General features: G+C 35.1%; 1 protein-coding gene across 6 annotated transcripts in view; it reads left to right on the forward strand.

Moving 5' to 3' along the window:
* The window catches only part of PTPN2 (protein tyrosine phosphatase non-receptor type 2), a 109234-nt gene that overhangs the window by 76713 nt on the left and 20339 nt on the right, over positions 1 to 12182 (forward strand). For all 6 annotated transcript variants that reach the window (XM_072604197.1, XM_072604193.1, XM_072604198.1 and 3 more), the window contains exons 6-7: positions 3799 to 4008; positions 8047 to 8208. In XM_072604197.1, coding sequence (XP_072460298.1) covers positions 3799 to 4008; positions 8047 to 8208 — 372 coding nt within the window. The remainder of the gene's footprint in view (positions 1 to 3798; positions 4009 to 8046; positions 8209 to 12182) is intronic.

Consider the following 12182-nt stretch of genomic DNA (forward strand, 5'->3'; position numbering starts at 1 on the left):
TCTTACTAAGGACATTTTCACATTAGTCATGTTGCATAGAGAAATTAAAATGAATGGGAGAAACCATGAGAAGAAACAAGCCAAGAACTATGGAATTAGACTGCAGAATGAAGCACAAGAGAAGATATTCTGCTTCATTCTGCAGTCCACATCCATAGTTCTTTCTCTGGATGTGGATGGCATTTTGCCTCAAGAGTCCTTTGAGAATGTTCCAGGTCCTTGCATTGCTGTGAAGGGCTAAGTCTACCAGAAAAATTCCTCGTGCACTGTGGTTTTTATTGTGTACAGTGTTCTCCAGGTTCTGTTCATTTCTCTTAACATCAGTTTGTATAAGTCCTTCCAGGCCTCTCCAAAATTTTCCTGTTCATCATTTCTTACAGCACAATAGTACTCCATTACATTCATATACCACACTTGTTCTGCCATTCCGCAATTGATGGGCATCCCCTTGATTTCCAATTCTTGGCCACCACAAAGAGAGCTGCTATAAATATTTTTGTATATGTGGGACCCTTTCTAATTTTTATGATCTCTTTGGGTTGTAGTCCTGGAAGTGATATTGCATTGCTGGGTCAAAGGGTATGCACATTTTTGTAGCCCTTTGGGCATAGTTCCAGATTGCTCTCCAGAATGGTTGGATCAGCTCACAGTTCCACCAACAATGAATTAGTGTTCCAACTCTCCCACATCTAATCCAACATTTATCATCTTCCTGTTTTGTCATGTTAGCCAGTCTGATAGGTATGATGTGTGGTATAGAGGAACAAATTTAGATACATTTTCAGATGCAGCCAATCTACTTGACTATGTTTATTGATTCCAGAAAGCTTCCTTTGGGAAGGAATGAGTTAATGGCTAGTGATAGGGATGAGAGACAGTGAGCCAAAGACACACAGAGAAAATTAGAGAGTTCTTAAGAGAAAAAGAAAAAGAATGGAGTATCAGTAAACATTTTTAAATGTATGGAAGAAAACTTTAGAAGATGCAAACAATGCAATTTTGTTACTACCTTGTTAAATTTAACATACATTTAAAAAAATAAGCTACATCAGTTAGTCATGGATTCATATACAATATTATATCTCATCCTTTATATATTGAAATGCTTTTGTTGATCTTTGAACTCATAGCCATTTTAAAGAATTTAATATCCTCCATATTTAATCAACAGATATTGTCAATAACTTCAACTAAAAGGTAGAATTAGGGGAGGACAACAACAAATTTCCTAGACAGTATGGTTCAGGAATAAAGAATGTTAGAAACCAAAGATTTGTGAACTATACAGAAGTTTCCCCCAAATGCATTATTAATACTTGCTTCAAAATAAAAAAGATATTGGAAAGTGAAGTATTGAATGACGTTACAAAAAATTAGAATTATCAGAGAGGATATTATTTTATTGAAGTAGTATTCATTCCTGAATAAGTTGTCTCTATATTTTCAGACTACCAGCTTGTTAAAACAATTATTAAAGTAGAAGAAAGAATAAAAATGAAAAAGGATTCCCTGTCATTAAAAATGAGAAAGAATTCCTTGTACTTTTAAAACAAGTCACCTAACCTATTTAAGTGAATTATTGATCCTGCAAAATGGGAAATTCACGAAGCAAGAACACTAATGGTGATTATTACAATTTCATATAAAAATTTAACTGATAAAAATCGATTGCCATAATGAGAAAATGAAAAGAGCTTGCAAACTACATTAATTAGTCAACACATACTTGCCAGGGTGGAGAAAGATGGCAGACACTGGAAATACTTATTCTTCATAAGGTCTCATGCAGAAGTGTGATGGAAGGTTATGAGAAATACTGCTTTACAAAACACCTCAGTTAACAGGCCTAACTAGCAAAGCCATCCTAAGGGCAGTTAATGATGAAGTTGGATAAGGAAGTTGGAAAAGATTTGCCAAGATGTTCTGATGGCAGTGGAGTGACATTTGAATGCTAGCATCATAGTCCTGGATATACTAATAAAAGAAGTTGAAGTGGCAATAAGAAAACTGAAGATGAGAAAAACAATTAACTCTTGGACTAAGGATGCAGTGTTGAGTTCCATTGAAACATATCAGAAGATAACTAAGGTGTGAAAAACCCCTCAAAAAGGCAAATAAGCACATTATTAGAATAGTTTCCACATGCATTTAATATTCACATTCTTGACATCTCTACAGCATTTAACTCCGTTGATCACTATTTCCTCCTAGGTACTTGCTCCTCTCTCAGTTTTTATGACACTGCTATCTCTTTGTGTTCAGACTTGTTTGGTCACTATTCAGTCTTTGATTCATAGTCATCATCCACCACCATTCTATAAAAGGGACTGCTTTTCTTCTGTTTCTTGGTGACCTCATTAGCTCCCTTGGGTTTTCATCTCTGTGCAGATGACTCCCAGATGTATGTATTTATCCTTTGTCTTTCTCTTGAGATACATTTTTGTGTTACCAACTATTGTTTATCCACAGTGCTGATACATAATAGGTGCTTAAATAAATACTTATTTATACATTAAGATCTTCTAACCAAATAAGTCCTTTAACAGAGAAAGCTAGGTTCAAAAGAAGTTCATGATTATTCTGTTAGAAATCAAGCACAAAATTGAGAGAGGGATCCTCTGTAGTTGGTGAAGTCCTCCAAATATTTTCAGTTGACTTTGCATCTCATAAGTAATATTCATAGCACTCAAGAGTTACACTTACCCATCTACATACTAAAGACCTAGTGGATGAAAAACAGATAAACAATCTATAGTGCTTATCTGTCAGTATGCATATGTTGGACTGATACCAGTGGACATTAAGCTCAGGTCTTTACAAGTGATGATTGACTTGGCAGGCATTGTTGAAGGAAAGGGAAAAGTCACATAACTGAGGCTCACAGGCCTTTGATCAGAAAGATAAATTCAGATAAGTCTTTTTTGCCATATAGCTGAAGTTCAGGTAAAAGCTGTGAGAATTTAAAATCTTTAGCTAAAGTGATTTTCTTTTAGAATTTGCATGTATATGTATAGGAGGGTTAGGGAAGGGGAGTGGAACAATGAAGATATCTAGCTAAAAGTTAAGTTTAACCTAGCATGAAGGAATTGAAAGATTTTTTTTAAGTCAGTGGGGGTAAATTGAGAGATCTTTTAGATAACAGAAATAATTCAGGCTATTTTATTACTGTATCTTTAAAGCCCTGAAAGTTACTTTCTCTAAAAGGTTTAAAAGTTAGTTTTTAGTGAATCATTTTCAAGACTGTTGTACACTCCCTAGTTTATTTCTGGATTTATAATCTCGTTACTTTTTTCTTTCAAATTTCCTATAGTTATGGTAAAAGCATAAATACTGGTCAGAGAAGTAGGTTGAGAGTTTCAAGGAATTGTTTTTTTAATTATTTTGACAAAGGGAGCTAGTTATCCTGATACCATCTTATCACTTATTAAGGAGAATCTTATTTGTTATTTTTCTAAATAGTGATAGCTATTTCCAGGGATATTTCTCAAAAGGTTCTCCCCCCCCCCGATTTAAAAAAAACAATTAGTTGATTACATCCTAAATGGGAAAATTAGAGTTCAAAGAATTTAGTTATAAAAATTAAAACCAGTGTGTTAAGCATGGAAATCAAGATTTTAGAGTTGTAGAGACCTTGAATTATCTATTTTAGCCTGACTTTACATATGAAACCCAGGCCTAGAGATTAATTGATTTGTCCTAGGTCACAGCATCTATGATATACTTGATCTTTGTTAAATAACTGTTTTAATAGAGACAAATCAGACAAAACTTTTTCCCCCTTTAATTTTTATGTTGTAGAGTGGTGAGACCAGGATAATATCTCACTTTCATTATACGACATGGCCAGATTTTGGAGTCCCTGAATCACCAGCTTCATTCCTCAACTTCTTATTTAAAGTTCGAGAATCTGGTTCCCTGAGTGCTGAACATGGACCTGCAATAATTCACTGTAGTGCAGGCATTGGCCGATCTGGCACATTTTCATTAGTTGATACCTGTCTTGTCCTGGTAAGTGCTTTTTTAATATACTGCTTTGTTTCATTTGATTTTGGTTTTATTTCTATGTTTACGTCCAAGTTTAGATTTTTTTTCTGAAGAACAAAGTATCGATATCTGTTGAATATAGAGGAGAAAATATTTTTTGTAATAATTTTTCAGTCTGTCCCTCCATTCATTCCTTTCCTTCTCTATTTTAAACAATAATTTTATTGATTTTTATTTTTACATCATCTTCATTTTTCCTTCTCTTTTAAGCATACAGTAATCTTCTGTTCTTGGAAAAATGTGTCTCTTGATCCTTTCTGTTTCTTCAGATAATGTTCTGATCTTTTCTTCAAATCATTTTCAGCAGCATGCTCAGATTTTTTTCAATAGTAAATTCACCATTTTTGTAAAGTATAGGCAATATATCTCTTTTTTTCTCACTTTCTCCTTAACTCCTCTAGTATTGTTTCTGCAATTCACCAGTAAATATTAATTGGGGAGGGCAGAACCAGGATGGCAGAGTAAAAGCAGGGACTTGCCTGAGCTCTCCCCTCCAAAAACCTTTAAAAAATGAACAAATCTACAGCAGCAGAACCCAAAAAACAGTGGAGTGAAACCAGTTTCCAGCCCAAGACAACTTCTAAGGTTGACAGGAAAAATCTGTCTCACCTAGGTGAGAGTAGAACACAGTCCAGTGCAGGCCTTGGGAATGCCTGAATCAGCAGTGGCAATGGTTGCTTCCGGAGTTCTCAGACCACAGATGGTAAGGGGATCAAACAGCTGGTCAGAAGGAGATTATAGGGGTCTTTTCCTATCAGTGACCCAGTACTCTATTGCTTTGCCCATATTTGGGTCCAGGTCACAGTCCTAGATGGTAGTTCCAGGGTGAGAAGGAACACTAGGATAGCAGAGCTTGCCACCACAGTTGAGGGGGAACCTTCCTCACAGTTTCAGGACAGAAAAGAGTGCTTGTGGTCACTCACAGACCAGGAGAGTATTAAACACCTTTTGTTAGATCGTATCACCTTGGGAGAACTGAAGACTTACAGTTCCCTGGAAGTGTCTTTGTAAATAGCTGTACAAAACCCCTGAAACTTAGGACAGTGTGCCTTCTACCCAGGAAGCAGAGCCCTACCTTAACAAAGAGTTAAAAGCCAAAGAATAGGCTAAGAAAATGAGCAAACAACAAAAAATAACTGACTACAGAAATTTACTTTGGCGACAAGGAAGATCAAAACACGCACTTGGAAAAAGACAACAAAGTCTACATCCGAAGCCTTCAAGAAAAATATAAATTGGTCTCAGGCCATGGAAGAACTCAAAAAGGATTTTGAAAATCAAGAGAGGTAGAAGAAAAATTGGGAAGAGAAATAAAAGTAATGCAAGAAAATCATGAAAAGCAAGGCAACAGCTTAGGAAAGGAGATAAAAAATATTGAAGAAGATAACATCTTAAAAATAGAGTAGATCAAATGGTAAAAGAGGTCCAAAAAGCCAATGAGGAGAAGAATGCCTTAAAAGTAGAATTAATGAAATGGAAAAGGAGGTCCAAAAGCTCACTGAAGAAAATAATTTCTTGAAAATTAGAATTGAGGAAATGGAAGCAAATAACTTTGTGAAAAATCAAGAAATCACAAAACAGAACCAAAAGAATGAAAAAATAGAAGATAGTGTGAAATACCTCATTGGAAAAACAACTGACTTGGAAAATAGATCCAGGAGAAATAATTTTTAAATTATTGGACTACTTGAAAGTCCTGTGAAAAAAAAGATCCTACATATCATCTTTCAAGAAACTATCAAGGAAAACTATCCTGATATTCTAGAACCAGAGGATAAAATAGAAATAGAAAGAATCCATTGATTACCTCCTGAAAGAGATCCCAAAATGAAAACTCCCAAGAATTGCCAAATTCCAGAGTTACCAAATAGAGGAGAAAATGTTGCAAGCAGCCAGAAAGAAACAATTCAAATATCATGGAGCTACAATCAGGATAACACAAGATTTAGCAGCTTCTACTTTAAAGGATTAGAGGGCTTGGAATATGCTATTCCAGAGGACAAAGAAGTGAGGATTACAACAAAAAATCACCTACCCAGCAAAACTGAGCATAATCCATCAGGGGGGAAAATGAACATTTCAGTGAGAGAAATCTCATGCATTTTTAAGAAAAGGCCAGAGCTAAGTAGAAAATTCGACTTTCAGATACAAGACTCAAGAGAAGCATGAAAAGGTAAACAGGAAAGAGAAATCATAAGGAGTTATTAAAGTTGAACTATTTACATTCTTACATGGAAAGATGATATTTGTAACTCATGAAGAAGGTGGAATATGTATGTGTGAGTGTGTGTGTGTATATATATATATATATATATATATGTATAGACAGAGGGCACAAGGTGAGTTGAATATGAAGGGATGATATCTAAAAAATAAAATTAAGGGATGGAAAGAGAAATGTACTAGGAGAAGGAGAAAGGGAGAGGTAGAATGGAGTACATTATCTCACATAAAAGAGGCAAGAAAAATCTTTTACAAGGGAAGGTAAGAGGGAATGAGTGAACCTTATTCTCATCAGAATTGGCTTAAAGAGGGAATGATGCACATGCTCAGTTGAGTGTGGAAATCTATCTTACCCTACAGGAAAGTCGTGGGGAAAGGGATGAGAGGGTGATAGAAGGGAGGGCAGATTGGGGAAGGCGGTAATCAGAAGCAAACACACTTGAGGATAGGGTGAAAGGAAATAACATGACTATTATGGAAGTGTTTTGCATGACTACACATGTATAACCTATATTGAATAGATTGCCTTCTCAATGATGGTGTGTAGGGAGGGAGGAAGGTTGAGAATTTGGAACTCAAAGTTATAAAAACAAATGTTAAAAATTGTTTTTACATGCAACTGGCAAATAAGATACACAGGCAGTAGTGTATAGAAATCTGTCTTACCCTAAGAGAAAATAGAAGCAGAACGGGATAAGAGAAGGGCCAGGGGGAGGAGGTTAATAAAAGGGAGGGCAGAATGGGGGAAGAGGTTATCAGAAGCTTTTGAGGAAGGACAGGGTGGGGTAGGGGGAATAGGATGGAGGGAAATACAGTTGCCAATAGTAACTGGAAAAAAAATTCTTTAAGTAAGCTTCTCTGATAAAGGCCTCATTTCTCTAACGTGGAGAAAATTGTCAAGATATAGTTAGTTTTCAGATGAAGTAATCAGCTATCTATAGCCATATGGAAAAATACTCTTAACTCACTATTGATGAGAAAAATGCAAATTAAAAGAGTTTTGAGGTGCTACTTCATATCTCTTAGATTGACTGATAGGACACAAAAGGTAAATGACAAGTGGTGGAGAAGCTGTGGGGAAAATGAGATGTTAATGCATTGTTGGTGAAATAGTTTAGGATCTGGCACTCCTAAGCCCCCTTTGTCCCTAGTTCTTTTCATTATTTCCCGTGAGATTTCTTGATATTTTCTTCCTTAAAATATATTTATTATTTTATCTTGTTCTATAAAATAACTTAGTTTCATTTATAGCCCTAAATCTATAAATCAATCTCTGTCATGTAAAATACTTTTGTATCTGAGTGGTAATTCTCACATATTGTATACATTTTATAGTTATTTTGAGTAGAATCCTTCTTTTGATCATTTCTCCTCATTATTTCTTAGCACTGTTTAAAATGATGATTGTTTTTGTGGATTTGTTTTGTCTCCACCCAGACTGGAGCTGTTTTAGGTAGTCTGCTAATTTTCTGCAGGGGGGGGGGGGTGGCATACCATGCATAAAATTAGTAGAACTGTCAACAGCAGTATGAAAATTTACTTAAACACTAATAACCACCAGTGACTGTTATAAAAGAAAACCTGCTTTAATTTTTCATCTTAAGAAATCCTTTCCAGCTCTGATGCTGGTTAAGATGCACAAAATTACCCAGAGGAGCTTGAAATCAAAAAAAATTCAGTAAGAGATAATCTTAACTATGTGACACCATTCATATTACTAAACTCCTGATCTCTCATCAATAACAACAACTTCAAAAAATATTTTAACTTTCTTTGCAGATGGAAAAAAGAGATGATCCATTTTCTGTTGATATTAAGCAAGTATTACTGAATATGAGAAAATATCGAATGGGACTTATTCAAACTCCAGATCAACTAAGATTTTCATATATGGCTGTAATAGAAGGAGCAAAATTTATAATGGGAGATTCAAATATACAGGTAAAGTTTATAGACAAAATAATATATACATCTGTAAACAGGAACATGTAAGATAGTTATGCCTTATAGTATTAGTATATAGTAATGTATGAAGTATAATTGCTTATTCTCCCCCCTCCCCCAAAGCATATATCTATACCTTTGATATGACAGGCTTATTTATTAAAATCAAAAATCTCAAATCTTATGATGCTGTTATATGCTGATGGGGACCTGGGCTTTGTATTCCTTCCTCTCTGTAGTATTATTGACTTCTCTTGGGTTTTAATTTCAGAGTTAAATTAATTCAGAAGAGTTATTAGTTGTGTGCCACTTTTTTAAATGAACTTTACAAAATAATTGTTCAGCATATGCATTTCATTATTTTGTTGTAAAATGTTTTTAATAGTACTAATCACAGAGACTTAATAAAACTAATTGAATGCTGGTTTAATTTTGAGATTTTTTTTTGAAGGGAGGGTAGTACTTCATTTGATCATTAATCATGTTGGTAATAACAAAGGTTTCACCTGCATAACATTTTTACAAGTCAATTGGATAACTTATTGTTGAAGGATATTTTTGTACTATGTATTAGAATACATAATACACTAATATAAGCTAACAAGAAAACAGAATCACTCAACGGAAACCTTATATTTTGCCTTGAATCTTGAGCTTGGACATGTTAAATGTCAGACTCTAATCTAGTAAATTTCTTACACTGTGAAGCCTTAAATTGGCTCAGTGTTTTTCATGATTACAAACCATATGTGGAATGCTTATGTAAACCCTCTTTAGGGTTTACCACCAGACTGTCTGTCACATTGAATATTATAGTATCTAGTAGCTCAAATTATTATGTATCATAGGAATCACAGAGGTTAGAACTGCAAGGGACCTAAATCAACTAGTCCACCTTCCTCATATTACTCACAAATGAGGAAATGAAGACTGAGAAGTTAAGCGATTTACCCAAGGTCTCTCAATTATTTAGTGACCAATTTAAGGCTAAAACCCAGGTCTCAAGTAGAATTAAGCAAATAATTGCCCTGGGTTAGTGGGGATCTGAAAAGATACATCAATTCACAATGTACTCCGATCAAATAAGTTAAATACTTTGGGGAGAAGTGTAGTGGTTTTCTCTGCTTTGTGACACATCTCTACAACCCTCAGTTATAATAGAGTAACTTTCATCATCCCTATTTGAGATATGTTCCTTAGCACCCAAACCTGGCACATTCCCCTCCTCTCCTTACTTGTTGCCTTCCTTGCTCTCCCATATTTCCTTCCCTTCATTTGTAGTTTAGAGATACATGTACGATTTTATGACTAGTTTGCTCGTAGAATTAGCTTTTCTGAAAACTCATTCTTTCCCCCCTTTTTTAATCCCAGCTTTGGAGATGCCAGAGACATCCTTGGTCTTTCTGAATATTTTCTTGAAGTCTTTATGGCTTGACATGAAATAATAGTTCCATTAGTAATTTTCATTCTGAAGTAATTGTTTCCCCTTTTCTCACAAACGTTATCTTGAAGAAGTGGACATTTTTGTTATTGTGTGTGGTTTTATTTAGTTCTGTCTGTGGAGGAAATAGGGATAGATGTTAGGTCTGAAGGATTTGAGAACTCTCAGAAAATGTATCCTTTTTTTGTTGCACACAAATTGGTAGTCTAACTTCTCAAATGTGTATGAGGGAGGAGGGTTAAAATAGGGACATTTCCTTTAGGGAAGCCTCTATGGTGATGACCTTGGCCTACCTGGATAAATCTAGGTAATTCTCAGTTGTGATCTGAACTGGTAATCAGTATCACTAGTTCCCTATAGTCCATGGTTTTCAATATTCTCAGGCAAATTATGTAGATCAGCAGTTCTCAGAACTTTCTGATCTCAGGACTGAAGAGTCTATAAGAGCTTTATGTGGGTTACATCTACTGATATTAACTATATCTGAAATTAAAACAATTTGGTATTATGAAAATAGTTTTGACTTCATGGGATTCCCTTAAGGATCTTAGGGACCTCCTTCATAAGTCCGGTCAGTCAATAAACATTTATTAAGCTTCTGTTTTGTGTCAGGCACTAGGGATACTTAAAAAAAACAAAAGACAAGTCCCTCCCCCCAAGGAACTCATCTTCTAAACTGGGAAAGACAATAGAAACTTAAAGGCTAGGGAGAAGGCACTTAGTGTGGGGACTACATGAAGTTTTACAGCTGGGTAGGAACCACTGAAGTGAATGCCCTGGGCAACCTCCTTAAATGGAAGATATAGGAAGAGTTCTCAGATATCTACCCTCTGCAGTCAGAGGGTGGGAAGGGCCCCAAGGACACAGTCCTCAGACCAAACTTAGAGAACCTCTGATCTAGATTACAGTGCTGCACACCTTCAGAAAAAGGCTTTCGCTTTAGTATCTTAGTTTCATAAACAAGCAGTGTCGAAATCAAGCAAGTTTCTTGTACCCTTAGTTGTATGCTATAGCTGCTTTTCCTTCAAATGAATAGCAGGTCTTGAATTCCAGATTTTTACAAGTTCATTACTAAGATTAAATGTTTTAGTTCATCATTTTCTTACTCGATACTCCTTTTCTTAATGACAGATTTAGAATTTGTTCTATGTTCTGGGAATTTGTCCAATAAGATTTTATTTCTGGCATAAATTGTCTCTTACTGGCATTTTTTACATTTGTCCAAGCAGAAAGCAAAGCTTCAGTGAAGGGTAAAATAAGACCTCAGATTTACCCATGTAAATTCTGGGAACTATTTAGCATTCTTATTTGATACCTTACTTAGCCAAATGTAAATAACCATTTGTTTTCTTGTTCTCTTATCTCCCTGTTTTCACTGCTTTTTCACCAGTGTGACTGAGTGATGGGAAAACATGTAGTAGTCAGTCAGTAAACATTTAGTAAGCTCTTACTAAATGCCAGATACCGCAGAGCACCCAGAAGACAAAACCAATTTTTAATAAATTTCAGTTTTACAAGATATGATTATGAATAGTTAATTGTATAATGACTTACATAGCAGTTATTATGGTATTAGAATTTCCCATAAATGGGACTCACTGAAATACATGGCAATTCTTTCATCTAATGACATAAATCTTGATTGTACAGTATTCACTATGTTAGTAAAAATGATGCAGAGGGAACACACTATATTCCTGTTTTAAAAAAATTGTTGTTTATGTTACTTGGATATCATTACATGCTAACAGACTGTGATCCAGTTTAAAATTTTAAAATATGACTCTTATCCTTGTACCATCAAAAAAGACAAACTCTTGACTTAAAGAATTATTTTCCTTTCCAAAGCAAACATGAAAAACCATAAGTTGCAAGAGTAACTAGTAATTTCATCAGTTTAAAGTAAAACATAATCCTGTTAAAAATTAGCCTATAAGCATTTATTAAACACATGTAATGTGCCCTGCACTATCTTAGCCTCTGAGAATTCATATTAATAAAAGGAGTCCCTTTCTTTAAGGAATTTACATCATATTGGGGTAGAAAACATGAGATAAATAAGTATATATAGAATATGTACATAATACACATGTTAAATAGGGGGGTGAGATTAGCTAGATTGATTAGGAAAGGCTTTGTACAGAAAGAACTACTTGAGGAGAGCTTTGAAAGAAGTGTAATTCTAACATGTGGGAGTTAAGTGAGAATACATTCTAGACATTAAGGGACACCCCCATTGCAAAGGTACACAGACTGGAATGTCGCATGTGAGGAGCAACAAGAATGCCAGTTTGACTGGAATGTAGGGTGTGGAAAGGGAAGTAATGTATACTGAAATTGGCAAGTTGGGTTGGAACTAAGTTATGAAGAGCTTATTTTAAGCTCTTAAGGTAATAATGAGCCATTGGAGTTTCTTGAGTAGAGGGAGTGATGTGGTTAGATACGCACCTTAGGAAAATCACTTGGAGATGAGAGATCCTGACAGAGATGACAAATTGCAAGGCTACTGCAGTAGTTCAAGTGAGAGGCA

This window comes from Notamacropus eugenii, chromosome 4 (assembly GCF_028372415.1).
Source record: "Notamacropus eugenii isolate mMacEug1 chromosome 4, mMacEug1.pri_v2, whole genome shotgun sequence".
In the NCBI taxonomy this organism is placed as follows: Eukaryota; Metazoa; Chordata; class Mammalia; order Diprotodontia; family Macropodidae; genus Notamacropus; species Notamacropus eugenii.